Source organism: Pongo pygmaeus, chromosome 7 (assembly GCF_028885625.2).
Source record: "Pongo pygmaeus isolate AG05252 chromosome 7, NHGRI_mPonPyg2-v2.0_pri, whole genome shotgun sequence".
NCBI classification, from domain to species: Eukaryota; Metazoa; Chordata; class Mammalia; order Primates; family Hominidae; genus Pongo; species Pongo pygmaeus.
The window spans coordinates 157,193,387-157,212,909 of NC_072380.2; the positions used below are offsets into that span (position 1 = coordinate 157,193,387).

The following is a 19,523-nucleotide window of genomic DNA, read 5'->3' on the forward strand; positions in this document are numbered from 1 at the left end:
GGAGTGCTGTGGCATGATCTCGGCTCACTGCAACCTCTGCCTCTCGGGTACAAGCGATCTCCTGCCTCAGCCTCCTGAGTAGCTGGGATTACAGGTGCCCACCGCCACACCTGGCTAGTGTTTTGTATTTTTAGTAGAGATGGGGTTTCACCATGTTGGCCAGGCTGATCTCGAACTCCTGACCTCAAGTGATGCACCTGCCTCGGCCTCCCAAAGTGTTGGGATTACAGGCAGGAGCCACGGAGCCCAGCCAAGACCGTGCTTTTCAAAACACCTTATGCAGGAGGGCTTAGCTCACAACGCAAGGCCGATCCAGCATTCGGGAGCTGCCAGTGCACTTCATCACAGTAATAGACTAAAGAAAAATAGTGTCTGAGTTCAATCGATGCAGAAAAAACTTTTGATGATTTTTTCTTTTCCCCTGAGATGGAGTTTCGCTCTTGTTGCCCAGGCTGGAGTGCAATGGCACGATCTTGGCTCACTGCAACCTCCGCCTCCCGTGTTTAAGCGATTCTCTTGCCTCAGCCTCCCAAGTAGCTGGGGTTACAGGCACGCGCCACCACGCCTGGCTAATTTTTGTATTTTTAATAGAGACGGGGTTTCACCATGTGGGCCAGGCTGGTCACGAACTCCTGACCTCAAGTGATCCCCCTGCTTCAGCCTCCCAAAGTATTGGGATTACAGGCGTGAGCCACTGTGCCTGGCCTAAAATTCTTAACAACTAAGATTGGAAAGGAACTTCCCTAAGTTAACAAAGTTTGTATACCCGAACCCTCAGTCTGCATCATAACTGATGGGAAGTGTTAGGAAATTCCCTGTAAGGTCAATAACAGGAAGGGCCTGCCTCTCACTGCAGATCGGGTCCTCTGCTGGTTCGATAGGGAAAGATGGCCATTATTCATCACCTGTCCACCTTTCTGGCCAAGCTATTAGGACTAATCAGAAGTTCCTGCAAGGTGTGGTGGCTCACATCTGTAATCCCAGCACTTTCGGAGGCTGAGGAGGAAGAACTGCTTGAGCCCAGGAGTTCGAGACCAACCTGGGCAACATAGGGAGACCCCCATCTCTACAGAAAAAAATTAGCCAAGTATAGTGGCACAGATCTGTAATCCCAGCTATTCAGGAGGCTGAGGTTGGAGGATCACTTGAGCCCAGGAAGTTGAGGCTGCAGTGAGCCATGATCATGCCACTGTACTCCAGCCTGGGTGACAGAGCAAGACCTTGTCTCGAAAAAGAAAAAAAAATTTCTGTAAATTTTCCAGTTACAAGATCAACCTACAAAAGCCAGGAACATTTTTCTACACCAGCACTGACCAGCTAGAAAGTATATGAAAACACTATCTACAATAGCAACAGAAACTTATTAACAGCCAGGTGTCATGGCGCATGCCTGTGGTTCCAGCTACTCGAGAGGCTGAGGTGGGAGGATCGCTTGAGCCCAGGAGGTTGATTGAGGCTTCAGTGAGCTGTGATTGCACCAGTGCATTCCAGCCTGGGTGACAGTGCAAGACTGTGTCTTTAAAAAAAAAAAAAAAAAAAAAAAATGCCCAGTGTCGTGACTCATGCCTGTAATCCCAGCACTTTGGGAGGCCAAGGCAGGCGGATCACGAGGTCAGGAGATCAAGACCATCCTCGATAACACGGTGAAACCCTGTCTCTACTAAAAATACAAAAAAATTAGTCGGGCATCGTAGCGGGTGCCTGTAGTCCCAGCTACTTGGGAGGCTGAAGCAGGAGAATGGCATGAACCCCAGAGGGGGAGCTTGCAGTGAGCCGAGATCGTGCCACCGCACTCCAGCCTGGGCAACAGAGAAAGACTCCGTCTCAAAAAAAAAAATAAAAGATAAAAAAAAAATAAAGGAAAAGAAACTTATTATGTATAGGAATTAATGAAGAATGTGCAAGAACTCTATGGAGAAAAAGTTTACAATTCTGAAAACGTAGTGAAAAAAAAGAGATGTGGCATAGTATCATTTACAAAGTCTAAAAATGAGCAAAACAACACACATTTGCAAATCTATAAAAACAAAGAATGATTATCTACATGGGGTGAGGATGGGAGTAGAGAATGGATTGAAAAGGGAAATAAGAATATACAAAAGCTGAGAAGGTAGAAAAATGTGTTATTTCCTATTCTTTGAGCTATCCATTCATTTCTTTTGTTTTTCCATTGCATTTTAGGTTTTGTTCATATTGATCTGTAGCAGTTATTTACTTAATTTTTTTAGAGACAGGGTCTTGCTCTGTCCTGCAGTCTGGAGTACAGTGATGTGGTCACAGCTCACTGCAGCTTCCAACACCTGGGCTCAAGCGATCTTCCCACTTCAGCCTCCAGAATAGCTGCGACTACAGGTGCACGCCACCATGCCTGGCTTTTTTTGTTTTTAATTTTTTGTAGAAATAGAGTCTTGGCCAGGCGCAGTGGCTCGTGCCTGTAATCCCAGCACTTTGGGAGGCCGAGGTGGACGGATCACCTGAGGTCAGGAGTTCAAGACCAGCCTGGCCAACACGGTGAAACCCTGTCTCTACTAAAAAATACAAAAAAAATTAGCCGGCTGTGGTGGCATGTGCCTGTAATCCCAGCTACTCAGGAGACTGAGGCTAGAGAATTGCTTGAACCCAGGAGGTGAAGGTTGCAGTTGCAGTGAGCTGAGATCACGCCACTGCACTTCAGCCTGGGCAACAGAGTGAGACTCTGTCTCAAAAAAAAAAAAAAAAAAGAAAAAGAAAGAAACAGAGTCTCACTCTGTTGCCCAGGCTGGTCTCCAACTCCTGGCTTCAGCTGATCCTCTTGTCTCAGCCTCCCAAAGTATTGAGATTACAGGTGTGAGCCACTGCGCCTGGCCTATAGCAGTTATTTATAACCTTGTATTATATATGTGAAAATATTTGTTCCTACTTTGAGTCATTAATTCATTCTTAAGACAGGGTCTCGCTTTGTCACACAGGCTGGAGTGCAGTGGCAATAACAGCTCACTGCAGCCTCGGCCTCCCAGGCTCAAACAATCCTCCTGCCTCATCTCCTCCCCTAACCCCAGTAGCTGGGACCACAAATCATGCTACTTTGTCCTTTATCTTTTAACTCTGTTTATGATATTTTTTGGCCATACAAAGTTGTTTAATTTTTACATTATCATTTATCCATCTTTCATGTTATAGTTCAGGTTTTGTTATGCATAGAAAACCCTTTCAAATTCAGTGATCAGTGGCCGGACACAGTGGTTCACGCCTGTAATCCCAGCACTTTGGGAGGCTGAGGTGGGCAAATCATGAGGTCAGGAGTTTGAGACCAGCCTGGCCAACATGGTGAAACCCTGTCTCTACTAAAAATACAAAAAATTAGCTTGGCGTGGTGGCAGGTGCCTGTAATCCCAACTACTCAGGAGGCCGAGGCAGGAGAATTGCTTGAACCCGGGAGGTGGAGGTTGCAGTGAGCCGAGATTGCGCCACCTCATTCCAGCCCGGGCGACAGAGTGAGATTCCGTCTCCAAAAAAAAAAAAAAAAATTCAGTAATTTTTGTTTTCTCAGTTCTCCCAATTTCCCCTACACTTTTATTATTATTATTATTATTGAGACAGAGTCTTTCACTGTGTCGCCCAGGCTGGAGTGCAGTGGTATGATCTTGACTCACTGCAACCTCTGCCTCCCAGGTTCAAGTCATTCTCCTGCCTCAGCCTCCTGAGTAGCTGGGATTACAGGCGCATGCTATGATGCCTGGCTAATTTTTGTATTTTTAATAGACGGGGTTTCACTATGTTGGCCAGGCTGGTCTTGAACTCCTGACCTCAAGTGATCTACCCACCTTGGCCTCCCAAAGTGCTGGGATTACAGGCATGAGCCTCTGTGCCCGGCCCCCTAAGCTTTTATTATTTAATCTGTCTGGGATTTATTTTAGGGAAGGAATGAGAATCCAACTGTATCTTTTTTCCAGATGGAATACTCATTTGCATTAGTTATATATTGCTGTGTAACCAATTACCACAAAACTTACCACCTTAAAACAACAACATCTAGGCCGGGTGCGGTGGCTCATGCCTGTAATCCCAGCACTTTGGGAGGCTGAGGCGGGTGGACCATGAGGTCAGGAGTTCGAGACCAGCCTGACCAACATGGTGTAACCCTTTCTCTACCAAAAATACAAACATTAGCCAGGCGTGGTGGCACGCACTTGTAATCCCAGCTACTCAGGAGGCTGAGGCAGGAGAATCACTTGAACCCAGGAGGCGGAGGTTGCAGTGAGCCAAGATCGCGCCATTGCACTCCAGTCTGGGAAACAGAGCGAGACTCTGTCTCAAAAAACAACAACAACATCTATTATCTCACAGTGGGTCCAGAAGGTGAGAGCAGCTCAGGGGGTCGCTTCAACTCAGGGTCCCTTGTTAGTTTACACCCATTCATGCTGTTGGCCTGGGCCGTGCCATCTGAAGGCTCTACTGGGATTGGAGGATCTGCTTCCAAGGCTGTTCATTCACATGGCTGTTGGCTGGAGGCCCCAGTTCCTTACCACGTTGATCTCTCCAGAAGGCCGCTTGAGTGTCCTCACAACATGGTAGCTAGCTTCCTGCAGGGTGAGTGATCTGAAAGAGCGGGCAGGAAGCTGCAGCATCTTTTTTTTTTTTTTTTTTTTGAGACAGAGTCTCGCTCTGTCACCCAGGCTGGAGTGCAGTGGCGCGATCTTGGCTCACTGCAAGCTCCGCCTCCCCAGTTCACGCCATTCTCCTGCCTCAGCCTCCCAAGCAGCTGGGACTACAGGTGCCCACAACCACACCTGGCTAATTTTTTGTATTTTTAGTAGAGATGGGGTTTCACCGTGTTAGCCAGGATGGTCTCGATCTCCTGACCTTGGGATCCGTACGCCTCGGCCTCCCAAAGTGCTGGGATTACAGGCGTGAGCCACTGCGCCCAGCCAACTGCAGCATCTTTTATGATCATATTTGGTCTTTACAGTAGAAATAACAAGGAGCACGCCGGGGGTGGTGACTCACGCCTGTAATCCCAGCACTTTGGGAGGCCGAGGCGGGCGGATCACCTGAGGTCAGGAGTTAGAGACCATCCTGACCAACATGGAGAAACCCGGTCTCCATTAAAAATACAAAAATTAAGTTGGTGGGTGCAGTGCACCAGCATGGCACATGTATACATATGTAACTTACCTGCACATTGGGCACATGTACCATAAAACCTAAAGTATAATAATAATAATAATAATAATAATTACAATAAAAGAAAAAAAAAAAAAATACAAAAATTAGCCAGGTGTGGTGGCACACACCTGAGGCTGAGGAGAATCGCTTGAACCCGGGAGGCGGAGGTTGCAGTGAGCCAAGATTGCGCCATTGCACTCCAGCCTGGGCAACAAGAGCGAAACCGTTTCAAAAAAAAAAAAAGAAAGAAAAAGAAATAACAAGGAGCTACCTGGGAATCTAGAGCCGAGCCCTCGGGCCAGCTTCTCCACCTCGCAGTGCTTTCTGACAGTTCTCTAAGAACCCAGGTTGGGGTGTGGCCCTGTGGGCCTGGGGCCTTTGCTGTGGTTACCTCTTCTGGCTCATAAGAGGGCTCTGCTGAAGAATTGCTTTGGAGCTCTTTGTGCAGAGAGACCCTGTCAGTGCCCTTTGCTGTGACACCTGCGAGTGGGGACCTAGGCTGTCACACCTGGATTAGTGGGGGTGTGCTTCTGTATCACCCGCTAAGGTACCATGGGACCCAGAGATGCATCTGCCAGCATCCTTAGTTTTTTGTTGTTGTTTGTTCATTTGTTTGAGACAGGGTCTTGCTCTGTACCCAGGCTGGAGTGCGGTGGCACCATCACAGCTCACTGCAGCCTCAACCTCTTGGGCTCAGGCAGTCCTCTCACTTCAGCCTCCTGAGTAGCTGGGACCACAGGCATGCACTACCATGCCCAGCCAACAGCCTTAGTTTTTGCTTTTTACCAATAAGACTTTTTTTTTCCTTATAACTTTGAACAAGTGGACTCCAAAAGTTTTGGGTTCCAGTACTTTATGTGTCCTAGAGATTCATGCTTTCCAGCCTGGGTCCTGGGCGTCATGCCTGGGGCATGGGAGACTCTCCTTTCTAGTCAAGAAATATTTCTTGGGAATCTCTTTTCCTGCTGCTGGTAGGAGGGGTGGAGGGTGGCAGGAGCAGGATGTATCCCTGGAGACTTGACAGTAGCTGTGTGTCTGCCTGTTGCTGCCTGTCTCCCTCTTTTCCCCCACCGTAAGGAGATGGGGCTCGTCTCTGGAGCGCCTCTGATTACAGGGGATGAGACTATCCTGCACTAGGGCTTGAGTGAGAAAGAGCCTGGAGCGCCTGCTGCCTGCTGTAGGCATGGGGTGAAAACCCAGAGCCCTCTGCCCAGCTGCCCAGGCCCAGAATCGTCAGAGGGCGGGAATACTTCCTTCTGACCTCTCTGGTCTGTAACCTCTGCCCCGTTCCTGGAGCAGATCTGTGTGCCTGTGGAGTCCTCAAGCCCCCTGGTGATGAGTAACCAGAAGGAGGTGCTGCGCTGCTTCACTGTGCTGGGTGAGTGGTGGGCCCAGCTTTGCCCACGGGCATCTGTGGACACTCATAGGGTCACCACCTGCTGTATGTGGAGGATGGTGGTGGCTGGGGTACTGGTCGGGGATGAGGAGGCCCCTGTTTCCACCTCTCCTGGGCCTACCCGTGGCTCCAGAGGCTTCTGAACCAGGGCCTGGGCAGTGGCTGCAGCCTGGAACGTTCTCCTCCAAGGAGCGTGCTGCTGACCTGCCCAAATCCTTGGGGGCCTCCACTCACGGCCCAGTCCGCGCATTCCCTACCTGCCCCCCGCCTACCTGTTTCTCCACACCCAATCTCTGGCTCCATGGCCTGCTCTCTGCTCCCCCAGGTGGCCCGCGGCTGCTAGCCCTGGTCACCTGCTAGTCTCCCATGACCCACCTGGAGGTGCCATGCATCCTGTCACCACCCCACTGGATGCTGTCCCTATGCCCTGCACAGGCCCTCATAGCCATCCTGGAGGGGCAGCAGATGGTGTGAGGAGGGGCCCTGCTTGCACTTGGGGCTGTCACCCTGCTGGGGCCACAGCATCAACATCTCCCTGGAGCTGGTCAGGCAGGCGGGGCCTGAGGTCCCCTACCTACATGAGCATCTGCCCTTAAACAAGATCCGCAGGAGGGGTGTGGAGAGACTGACTGCAGTCAGGCTGGGGGCAGGGTTGTGGTGGGCAGATGGACCACAGGTCTGATATCCAGGCAGAGCAGGCCTCCAGAGCCCACCTGGAATGGGGATGGCTCTGGTCCATGAAGTACTGGTAAGGGGACTGCTGCAGTCGTTGCCAGAGGGCTCCTGGAGCTTGGGCTGCATTAGCCCTGCTTGGGCTGGGAGTCTGTGTGCTTGACAGCTCGAGTCCCCTTGAGCCTTAGACTGGCCTAGAGCCAGGAGAGTCAAGAGGGGCCACTGAGGGCCCTCTTGTGGGCCCCCTTGTGAGCTGGAGATGCTGAAACAAGCACCGGTGTGCTGGGTGGGCCAAATCTAAGTCCCAGCATGCTCTGGGTGGTGCTGGCGCCGTGGGGTAAGGGCTACATGTGCTCCAACCCTGCCTTAGACAAGGGCATCGGAGCCAGGCCCAGTGATTAGGTGGCCCCAGCTTCTCACCTTCACAGAGCAACTCTCTTCTGGCTCCTCCCCTGTGCTGGAGAGTAGGTGGACGCTGTGTATAGGGATGAACAAGATGACATGGAGCCTAATCTGTACCTGTTGCCCTGTAGCCTGCAGCTCGCCTGACCGCCTACTGGCCTTCCTGCTGCCCAGGCTGGACACCAGCAATGAGAGGACCCGCGTGGGCACCCTGCAGGTGGTCAGACATGTCATCAACTCGGCTGGTGAGTGCCTCCATGCCAGCCTGGCCGCCACCCCTGGCCGTGTCCAGGATGGAGCAGGTCCTGGCAGATTGTGTCCCTCTAAGTGAAAGCACCATCCTGCTTTGAATTCTCTAGAAAGATTTCCCTGCTTTCTATTTTGCAAAATTCTAAACTTTTTGCAAAGTTGCGAGGGTGGTACCTATCTACCCTTCACCAGATGGTAGTGCCTCACACTTGCTTTGACAGCTGGCGGCAGACACCACGCGTGGCCACACTCCCCAGGTGACCATGCCTCTGAGGGCTCCCAGAGCCTAAGACAGCCATCCCTGAGCCCACTGCTCTAGCTCATTCTGGGATCTATTCAAAGACATACTTTGGTTTAGTTTGGTTGTCTCTTAGACTTGTTTGCCCAAGAGGAGCCTTTTTACTCTTTTTAAGAGATGAGGAGACCAATTGTTTCATAGAATGTCCCTCGATTTACATATGTGTGATGGTTTCTTCGCAGTTAGACTAAAAAAATTCATGTTTCCTTGTTTTAAGGCTAATTTTTTTTTTAAGTGGTCTTGTTCTGTCGCCAGGCTGGAGTGCAGTGGCGCGATCTTGGCTCCCTGCAACCTCCACCTCCCAGGTTCACACCATTCTCCAGCCTCAGCCTCCCGAGTAGCTGGAACTACAGGGGCGCACCACCAGGCCCAGCTAATTTTTGTATTTTTTTTTAGTAGAGACAGGGTTTCACCATGTTGGCCAGGATGGTCTCAATCTCCTGACCTCGTGATCTGCCCACCTCGGTCTCCCAAAGTGCTGGGATTACAGGCGTGAGCCACCGCACCCATCCGTAAGGCTAATTGAAGTGATTAGTGATAAGCCTGAAAACATACCATTTTTCACAAGTGAGCTTGTGGTTTCCAGCGTGGCTCTTCCGCAGGTCAGTGCACAGTGGCCATGGCCTGCCGGCCCTGCAGCCTGCCCATGCTCAGCCTGTGAGCTAGGGAGGTTGTTACATCTTTAATGGGTTATAAAAGCAAACAAAGGGATCACATGTGACCCACAAAGCCTAAAATATTTTCTGTCTGCCCTTTTCAGAAGCGGCGCACTGCCCCCTGTCCTGTGAGGTTCACTATCAGTCAGGTGCTGGGTTGCAAACAGCAGTCACCCAGAGAGTCCCATAGAGTTCTGGGACATATAGGAGCAGCTTGACAAAGCAGCAGGGTCGGCCGGGCAGTGGCTCACGCCTGTAATCCCAGCACTTTGGGAGGCCATGGCAGGCAGATCACTTGAGGTCAGGAGTTCAAGACCAGCCTGGCCAACATGGTGACACCCTGTCTTTACTAAAAATATTAAAAAAAAAAAAAAAAATTTAGCCTGGCGTGGTGGCGGGCGCCTGAAATCCAAGCTACTTGGGAGGCTGAGGCAGGAAAATTGCTTAAACCCAGAAGGTTGAGGTTGCAGTGAGCTGAGATGGCTAAACTGCACTCAAGCCTGGACAACAGAGTGAGACTCCGTCTCAAAAAAAAAAAAAAGAGAAAGCAGCAGGGCCAAGGGAGGACAGGGGCAGACGGGGCCACAGTGCGAATGTCACCAGGCTAAGAGTCAGGTGTAGGCACCTCAGGACACCGTCAGCGTCCCTTGCTCCAGCAGAAGCAGCCTGAGGTCCTGCTGCTTTGGACGTGCCCAGATTTCAGAGCCCAGGGTGGTGCTGTGTGCGGGCTGTCTGGAGGCTGGGGCCGGGGGAAGCGCCTGCTCTCTGTGGAGGGGCGGGGCGGGGAGGGGAGAGCCCGCTCTGTGTGGAGGGGCAGGGAGGGAAGCGCTCTGTCTGTGTGGAGGACTCTAGAGGGGCCTGGAGAGGAGCGTCAGCTCTCTGTGGAGGGGTTGGGAGGGGAGCGCCCGCTCTGTGTGGAGGGGAAGGGAAGGAAGCGCGGGCTCTGTGTGGAGGGGAAGGGAAGGAAGCGCGGGCTCTGTGTGGAGGGGAAGGGAAGGAAGCGCGGGCTCTGTGTGGAGGGGAAGGGAAGGAAGCGCGGGCTCTGTGTGGAGGGGAAGGGAAGGAAGCGCGGGCTCTGTGTGGAGGGGAAGGGAAGGAAGCGCGGGCTCTGTGTGGAGGGGCTGGGAGGGGAGCGCCCGCTCTCTGTGGAGGGGAAGGGAAGGAAGCGCGGGCTCTGTGTGGAGGGAAGGGAAGGAAGCGCGGGCTCTGTGTGGAGGGGCTGGGAGGGGAGCGCCCGCTCTCTGTGGAGGGGAAGGGAAGGAAGCGCGGGCTCTGTGTGGAGGGGAAGGGAAGGAAGCGCGGGCTCTCTGTGGAGGGGAAGGGAAGGAAGCGCGGGCTCTGTGTGGAGGGTCTGGGAGGGGAGCGCCCGCTCTGTGTGGAGGGGAAGGGAAGGAAGCGCGGGCTCTGTGTGGAGGGGAAGGGAAGGAAGCGCGGGCTCTGTGTGGAGGGGAAGGGAAGGAAGCGCGGGCTCTGTGTGGAGGGGAAGGGAAGGAAGCGCGGGCTCTGTGTGGAGGGGAAGGGAAGGAAGCGCGGGCTCTGTGTGGAGGGGCTGGGAGGAGAGCGCCCGCTCTCTGTGGAGGGGAAGGGAAGGAAGCGCGGGCTCTGTGTGGAGGGGAAGGGAAGGAAGCGCGGGCTCTGTGTGGAGGGGCTGGGAGGAGAGCGCCCGCTCTCTGTGGAGGGGAAGGGAAGGAAGCGCGGGCTCTGTGTGGAGGGGAAGGGAAGGAAGCGCGGGCTCTGTGTGGAGGGGAAGGGAAGGAAGCGCGGGCTCTGTGTGGAGGGAAGGGAAGGAAGCGCGGGCTCTGTGTGGAGGGGAAGGGAAGGAAGCGCGGGCTCTCTGTGGAGGGGAAGGGAAGGAAGCGCGGGCTCTGTGTGGAGGGGAAGGGAAGGAAGCGCGGGCTCTCTGTGGAGGGGAAGGGAAGGAAGCGCGGGCTCTGTGTGGAGGGTCTGGGAGGGGAGCGCCCGCTCTGTGTGGAGGGGAAGGGAAGGAAGCGCGGGCTCTGTGTGGAGGGGAAGGGAAGGAAGCGCGGGCTCTGTGTGGAGGGGAAGGGAAGGAAGCGCGGGCTCTCTGTGGAGGGGAAGGGAAGGAAGCGCGGGCTCTGTGTGGAGGGGAAGGGAAGGAAGCGCGGGCTCTGTGTGGAGGGGCTGGGAGGGGAGCGCCCGCTCTCTGTGGAGGGGAAGGGAAGGAAGCGCGGGCTCTGTGTGGAGGGGAAGGGAAGGAAGCGCGGGCTCTGTGTGGAGGGGCTGGGAGGAGAGCGCCCGCTCTCTGTGGAGGGGAAGGGAAGGAAGCGCGGGCTCTGTGTGGAGGGGAAGGGAAGGAAGCGCGGGCTCTGTGTGGAGGGGAAGGGAAGGAAGCGCGGGCTCTGTGGAGGGGAAGGGAAGGAAGCGCGGGCTCTGTGTGGAGGGGAAGGGAAGGAAGCGCGGGCTCTGTGTGGAGGGGAAGGGAAGGAAGCGCGGGCTCTGTGTGGAGGGGAAGGGAAGGAAGCGCGGGCTCTGTGTGGAGGGGAAGGGAAGGAAGCGCGGGCTCTGTGTGGAGGGGAAGGGAAGGAAGCGCGGGCTCTCTGTGGAGGGGAAGGGAAGGAAGCGCGGGCTCTCTGTGGAGGGGCTGGGAGGGGAGCGCCCGCTCTCTGTGGAGGCGAAGGGAAGGAAGCGCGGGCTCTGTGTGGAGGGGAAGGGAAGGAAGCGCGGGCTCTGTGTGGAGGGGTTGGGAGGGGAGCGCTCCCTCTGGAGGGGAAGGGAGGGAAGCGTAGGCTCTCTGTGGAGGGGTTGGGAGGGGAGTGCCTGCTCTCTGTGGAGTGGCCCGGAGAGGAGCACCTGCTCTCTGGAGGGGAAGAAAGGGAAGCGCAGGCTCTCTGTGGAGTGGCCCGGAGAGGAGCACCTGCTCTCTGGAGGGGAAGAAAGGGAAGCGCAGGCTCTCTGTGGAGGGCCTGAGAGGAGAGCGCCTGCAGCTTCCACACAGAGGGGCTGCTCTGGTCAGGGGTCATTGGGGAAGGGAGCCTCAGAGGTATGGGGCGTGTGGCAGCCCCACAGAAAGTAAACATCTGTGTCAGCAGCATGCACTCAGCCTCTGGTGGTAGAAGTAACCCTTGAGGCAGGTGCTCTTCTCCCCATTTACCTGATGAGGTTGGCATCTGAAGTGGAATTCTTAGTGCCTATGCTCTTGTTAGAGATGGGTTTTTCCATTCAGAAGTTCAGCATTTCATGTGATTAACCATGCTCAACTTCCCTTTGTTAATTCATCAATCACATTTATGCTTTTCAGCGTTCACTTTGTTTTCCCCATGTTTCATTTTTTCCTTGAAGTTCTTTCTCTGTGCATTTACGTATGTACAAATGCATGTACGCAAGGAAATATTTTAACCAAATGACATACTTCAAAACATGCTTTTTTCACTTGCTAGTATATCTTAGAGAACTTTTAACATCAGCACATATACATCTGTGTCATTTTTTTGTTTTGAGACAAGGTCTTGTTCTTTCACCCAGATTGGAATGCAGTGGTGCAGTCATAGCTCACTGTAGCCTTGAGCTCCTGTGCTCAAGCAATTCTCCCACCTCAGCCTCCCAAGTAGCTGGGACTACAGGTGTGCACCACCACACTCTGCCATTTTTTTGTATTTTTGTAGAAATGGGGTCTACTTATGTTGCCCAGGCTGGTCTCAAACTCCTGGGTTCAAGTGATCCTCCTTCCTTGGCCTCCCAAAGTGCTGGGATTACAGAAGTGAGATGGGCACCTATGCCATCTATGTCATTTTTAATTGTTTTTATTTTGAAGTATAATACATATACAGAAAAATGTACACATTAACTGTTCTGCTTCATGAATAATCACACAGTGAGCCTATGTATTTATTCACCAACCAGGTGAAGAAATGGGACATTGACAACACCCAGGGGTGGCACTCTCAAGTCCCTCAGAAGGGGTAACTTCTAACAATAGAAGATGGTGTTGCTGTTTTAGGATGTTGTACAAAGAGAATTGTATGGTGTAAATAATTTTGTATCTGGTTTCTTTTCCTCAGTATTCTCTTGGTGAAATTTATACATATAGTACAGCTTATTTATTTTCTCTCCCATGAAGGATTCCAGTGAATTATCTATTACAGTGATTCATTTTGCTTGTGATGGGTAAATGGCTATATCCAGTATTTAACTGTTAATGCATAATCCACTATTAACATTTGTCCTTTACACAGTTAGTGTTTACCTAGATGTAGAATTTTGGGTTATAAAGTATGTATGTGTTCAAGTTGCATAGATAAACCCTTCTGTTTTTCCAAAGTAGCTGTTTATACCCCAATTTATACCCCACACCTTATGTCTCACAAGTGGCTTATGAGCATTATTGCTTCATGTCCTCACCAACATTGGTTGGTCTTTAATTTTAGCCATTTTTGTGGGTGTGTTATGAGGTCCTGCGTTGTTGCCCAGGCTGGTCTCCAACTCCTGGGCTCAAGCAGTCCTCCCACCTTGGCCTCCCAAAGTACTGGGATTACAGGCGTGAGCCATTGCACCCAGCCAGAAGTCATTAAGTTTTCAATGAAAATATTGGAACATGATTGCAAGTTGAGGCCGTGGTTGGTCCCTGCATGTCACTCTTTCAGTCCATGGTCCAGAGAGCTGTTTCTCGTGTTAGACACCAGGCCATCTCAGTTTAAGTAGCTGGGTATAAAAGTCTGAGGTATCTTAATATGTTGCTTTCTTGTCTTCTAGAATCTATTACTGCTATTGATAACTCATTGATGACTATCTGATTTGACTGTGATTTTCCTTATACATGATTTGGTCTTTTCTGCCTAGATGCCCAAAATATTTATATATATATATATATAAATCCTTTGCATATATATAGACACACACAAACACACACACGCATGCATGCCAGGATTACAGGCTATTTTTATATTTTAAAACCGGAAATTTTATTGTGTCTCAGTGTTGGCTATTCTGAGTCGATTTCCCCCCTAGGTCCATAGAGTGCCCATTCAGCATGTGCGTCAATTCTGTTTTATCTCAAGAGACCTTGTTTTTGAGTCATAGTATTTCAGTACCCCATGACTTCGGAAGCCTTCTTTGGGATTCCCTGGTACATGTGTGTTGTGTCATTGTTGCCTATCTTATATACTTTTATAAATCAAATTTTTGAAAGGCTTTTGACCTCCAGTCATATTTTCTTCCAGAATTTTATTTTCTAAAATTGAACATAATCTTCAATAGAAATGCAGTAAAATGCATAAATCTTAAGTGTATACTTGGTGACATTTTACACATTGTTCACCCATATGACTACCACTCAAATCGAAATGTGGAACATTTTTCTAAAACCCAAAAAGTTTTGCTTGTATTTATTTTCAACTAACAGCCACGCCTACTGTTAAGAAGTGACCTCTTTTATGAGGTCACAGCGCAGGCTTGTGCTCTGTCGCCCAGGCTGGAGTGCAGTGGTGCAATCACAGCTCACTGCAGCCTTGACCCCAGGTTCAAGGGATCTTCCTGCCTCGGCCTCCCGAGTGGCTGGGACTGCAGGAGTGTGCCTGGCCCACCGTTATGACTTCTGTCACCACAATTAATTCTGCCTGCTGTTGAGTTCTGTGTAGATGGGCTAGTTGTAGGAGGACCCTTCGTGAATGTAGGCATTCACTGAGCACGGTGCTGCTGTCAGTACACTCTTCTTTACTGCCGAGTTGTATTCTGTTACATTTTGTGAATTTAAAAGTCATTTGTTTTCCTGTTAACAGACACTTGGGTTGTTCATGTTGTTGTTGTTGTTGTTGTTGTTGTTGTTGTTGTTTTTTTGAGACAGAGTTTCGCTCGTTGCCCAGGCTGGAATGTAGTGGCACAATCTCGGCTCACTGCAACCTCCACCTCCCGGGTTCAAGCAATTCTCCTGTCTCAGCTTCCTGAGTAGCTGGGATTACAGGCGAACACCACCACACCCGGCTAATTTTTGTATTTTTAGTAGAGATGGGGTTTTGCCATGTTGGCCAGGCTGGTCTAGAACTCCTGACCTCAGGTGATCCACCCGCCTCGGTCTCCCAAAGTGCTGGGATTACAGGCATGAGCCACCGTGTCTGGCCTTTTTTCTCATTTTAAATAGTCCTCTTTGCCAGACACGGTGGCTCACGCCTGTAATCCTAGAACTTTGCGAGGCCGAGGTAGGTGGATCACCTGAGGTCAGGAGTTCGAGACCAGCCTGGCCAACATGGCGAAACCCTCTCTCTACTACAAATACAAAAAAATTAGCCAGGTGTGGTGGCACACGCCTGTAGTTCCACCTACTCTGGAGGCTGAGGCAAGAGAATCGCTTGAACCTGGGCGGCAGAGGTTGCGTGAGGTTGCAGTGAGCCAAGACTGCACCACTGCACTCCAGCCTGGGCGACAAAGCGAGATTCTGTCTCAATTAAAAGAGAGAGAGAACAGAAATTAAAAAAAAAATGGAAGTTCCCTGGTGAGTAAATTGATGAAGCACCTTTTCATATGCTTATTGACCTTCAGATATATTTGCGTATATATGTTGAAGTTCCTGTTCAAGTCTTTTTTTTTTTGGGGGGGGGGGTAGGGGGCCGGTTGTTGTTTTTTTGAGATGGAGTCGTGCTCTATCACCAAGCCGGAGTGCAGTGGTGCTATCTTGGCTCACTGCAACCTCCGCCTCCCGGGTTCAAGCAGTTCTGCCTCAGCCTCCCAAGTAGCTAGGACTATAGGCGCTCGCCACCATGCCCAGCTAATTTTTGTATTTTTAGTAGAGACAGGGTTTCACCATGTTGGCCAGGATGGTCTTGATCTCTTGACCTTGTGATCTACCCACCTCGGCCCCCCAAAGTGCTGGGATTACAGGCGTGAGCCACCACGCCCGACCCCTGTTCAGGTCTTTTGCTCATTTTGATTGATTGATAGATAGAGGGTCTCACTACATTACTCAGGCTAGAGTGCAGCGCTGTGATCATAGCTTACTGCATCCTCGGCCTCCTGGGCTCAAGCGATCCTTCTGCCCTGGCCTCCAGAGTAGCCTGGGTTACAGGAGTGCACTACCATGCCCAGCTGTTGTTCATTTAACAACTGGGTTGTTTGTCGTTTTATTATGATTATTTTGTAGTGTTCTTTATTGGCTACATAGAGACATAAATATATGTTTTTATGATTAGTACCTTTATGTCTAAGAAAACTTTGCCTGCTCAGAAGTCATGAAGATATTCTTCTATATTTTCTTTTCGATGCTTTATTGTTTGAGCTTGCAAATTTATGTCTATGATTCATCTTTTACTAATGTTTGGGTGTGGGTGAAATGTAGGGGGCAAGGTTTTTTTTTTTCTAATTACTTTTTTTTTTTTTTTTTTTTGAGACAGAGTTTTGCTGTTGTTGCCCAGGCTGGAGTGCAGTGGCGCGATCTCAGCTCGCTGAAACCTCCATCTCCCAGGTTCAAGCGATTCTCCTGCCTCAGCCTCCCGAGCATCTGGGATTACAGGCACATGCCATCACACTGGCTAATTTTTTATTTTTAGTGGAGACAGGATTTTGCCATGTTGGTCAGGCTGGTCTCAAACTCCTGACCTCAGGTGATCCGCCTGCCTTGGCCTCCCAAAATGTTGGGATTACAGGCGTGAGCCACCACACCCGGCCTGCAAGGTTATTTTTATATGGATGTCCAGTTATTCCAGTCTCACTTGTTGGAAAGACTTTACTTTCTCCTTTGAATTGCTTCTGTGCCTTGATAGAAGGTCAAGTAACCTTATGTATTAATGTAACAGCTACAGTAGTAACAAAGTACCACCGACTGGGTGGTGGGTTGTTTTTTTTTTTTCTATTACCCTGCTCTCTGTTTTATCTTCATGTGCATTTTTCCTGTGTGCCTGTCTGTATCCCTGTATCCCCCTTTTATGAGGGCACCAGCCATACTGGATGAAGGGCCCACCCTACTCCAGTGTGACCCCCTCTCAACTCGTTAATTCTGCAGTAACTATTTCCAAATAAGGTCACATTCCGAGGTACAGGGGTTGGGATTTGCACATATGAATTTTGAGGCCACAATTCAACTTATAGCATCGTATATTTGTGGGTATATTTCAGGACTCTATTGTTTCCTTACACCAATATCACACTTTTTTTTTCTTTTTTCTTTTTTGAGACAAAGTCTCACTGTGTCACCCAGGCTGGAGTACAGTGGTGTGACCTCCACTCACTGCAGCCTCTGTCTCCTGGGTTCAAGCGATTCTCCTGCCTTAGGCTCCTGAGTAGCTGGGATTACAGGCATGCACCACCATGCCCAGCTAATTTTTGTGTTTTCAGTAGAGACGGGGTTTCACCATGTTGGCCAGGCTTGTCTTGAACTCCTGATCTCAGGTGATCCACCTGCCTTAGCCTCCCAAAGTGCTGGGATTATAGGCATGAGCCAATGCACTCGGCCTTTTTTTTTTTTTTGTATTTTTAGTGGAGACGGAGCTTCGCCATGTTGGTCAGGCTGGTCTCGAACTCCTGGACTCAAGTGATCTGCCCGCCTCAGCCTCCCAAAGTGCTGGGATTATAGGCCCATATCACACTTTCTCAATTGTTTTAGTTTTATCCTAAGGCTTTAAATCTGGTAGAGGATGTCCTTCAACTTTATTCTTCTTCAAGATTGTTCATCCCCATTGAAAAATCGTTAGTATAGGCCAGGCACGGTGGCTCAAATGCCTGTAATCCCAGCACTTTGGGAGGCCGAGGCGGGCGGATCACGAGGTTAGGAGATCGAGATCATCCTGGCTAACACGGTGAAACCCCGTCTCTACTAAAAATACAAAAAATTAGCTGGGCGTGGTGGCGGGCGCCTGTAGTCCCAGCTACTTGGGAGGCTGAGGCAGAGAATGGCGTGAACCCAGGAGGCAGAGCTTGCAGTGAGCTGAGATGGTGCCACTGCACTCCAGCCTGGGTGACAGAGTGAGACTCTGTCTCAAAAAAAAAAAAAAAAAAAAATCGTTAGTATAAAAGAAATCATGGAAGGGCACAGTGGCTCACGCCTGTAATCCTAGCACTTTGGGATCCCACAGCAGGCAGATCGCTCTATCCTAGGAGCTTGAGACTAGGCTGAAAAACATGGTGAAACCCTGTCTCTACTAAAAATAAAAAAAGCCAGGTGTAGTAGCATGCATCTGTAGTCCCAACTACTCTGGGGACTGAGGTGAGAGGATCACCCGAGCCCAGGAGGTCGAGGCTGCAGTGAGCTGTGATGGTGCCACTGCATTTCAGCCTTGGCTACAGAGTGAGACCCTGTCTCAAAAAAAAAAAAAAAAAAAAAAAAAAGGAGGGAAGGAAATGTAGAAACCACATAAAACAAATGTGTGACTTATTACATCATTCTAAGACAACAACATCAGATCTACCACCAGGTCTTTTGGATAGAAGTTGCCACCAAGACGCCCCTCCTTGCATCCTATTCCAGTCACAGTTTTTCACTCTCCAACAAGTAACAGCTATCCTGATATTTATAGTAATCACTCCCTTAGGATTAGCTGTGTCCACTTTAAAAGCCTACCTATGGCCAGGTGCGGTGGCTCACACCTGCAATCCTAGCACTTTGGGAGCCTGAGGGGGGCGGATCACTTGAGGTCAGGAATTTGAGACCAGCCTGGCCAATACAGGGAAACCCCGTCTCTACTAAAAATACAAAAATTAGCCGGCGTGGTGGCAGGTGCCTGTAATCCCAGCTAGTTGGGAGGCTGAGGCTTGAACCTGGGAGGGGGAGGTTGCAGTGAGCCGAGATTACTCCACTGCATAAACAGGCCCTGTGCGGTGGCTCACACCTGTAATCCCAGCACTTTGGGAGGCCAAGGCAGGCAGATTACTTGAGGCCAGGAGTTCGAAACCAGCCTGCGCAACATGATGAAACCCCGTCTCTACTAAAAATGCAAAAATTAGCTGGGTGTAGTGGCGCACACCTGTCCCAGCTACTCAGGAGGCTAAGACATGAGAATCGCTTGAGCCCAGGTGGCAGAGGTTGCAGTGAGCCAAGATTGTGCCACTGTACTCCAGCCTGGGTGACAGACGGAGACTCTGTCTCTCTCTCTCTATATATATATTTTCAAATTTATATAGAGATAATAATGTATAAATATATTTTTACATACATTTAAGTCTTTTTTTGGAGGCTTGACCATTGGTGATTTTGTTTATTTTTAGTGTGGTAAAATACATGTAACATAAAATTTAACATCTTAATCGTTTTTAAGCAAATGCTTCAGTAGTGTTAAGTACATTCTCATTGTCAGGCAACCGTCACCACCATCTGCCTCCAGAACTCTTTTCATCTTGCAAAACTGAAACTCCGTGCCTGTGAAACAGCAACTCCCCATATTTAAGTCCATCATAAGCTACAGGTTCCCCTCCATTCTCTTTCTCTTATAATTTATCTGTAGAAGAACCTGGCTGTTTGTTCTGTGGATTTGCTCATCGTTGAGTTTTGCTGACTGCATTGTCAAGGTGCAAGTCAACATGTTTCTCTGCCATCTGAATTTCTAGCACATCGGCAGCTGGATTCAGAAACAGATTCAGACTCAAGCTCAGTCCCTTGGGCAAGATGATAGGGGTCATGTGATATGTGGTATTCTCTCTTTTGAACATCAGTCTTAGCAGCATTGATGCCAAATGCCTGTATCCATTAATTAATTAATTGGTGGGAGGATGATACTATAATTCTATCATTTATTTTTCATTAAGTGGAACACCTTGACAAAGAGAT

The 19,523-nt window shown here is 50.1% G+C and overlaps 1 protein-coding gene across 27 annotated transcripts in view; it reads left to right on the forward strand.

The window, feature by feature from the left end:
• Positions 1-19,523, forward strand: part of MROH1 (maestro heat like repeat family member 1) — a 118,679-nt gene that overhangs the window by 49,871 nt on the left and 49,285 nt on the right. For all 27 annotated transcript variants that reach the window (XR_008504241.2, XR_008504243.2, XR_008504244.2 and 24 more), the window contains 2 exons: positions 6,445-6,523; positions 7,747-7,860. Coding sequence is in view for 22 of the 27 variants with exons in the window: in XM_054499273.2 (XP_054355248.2) it covers positions 6,445-6,523; positions 7,747-7,860 (193 nt within the window). In the remaining 5 variants the exon portion in view is untranslated. The remainder of the gene's footprint in view (positions 1-6,444; positions 6,524-7,746; positions 7,861-19,523) is intronic.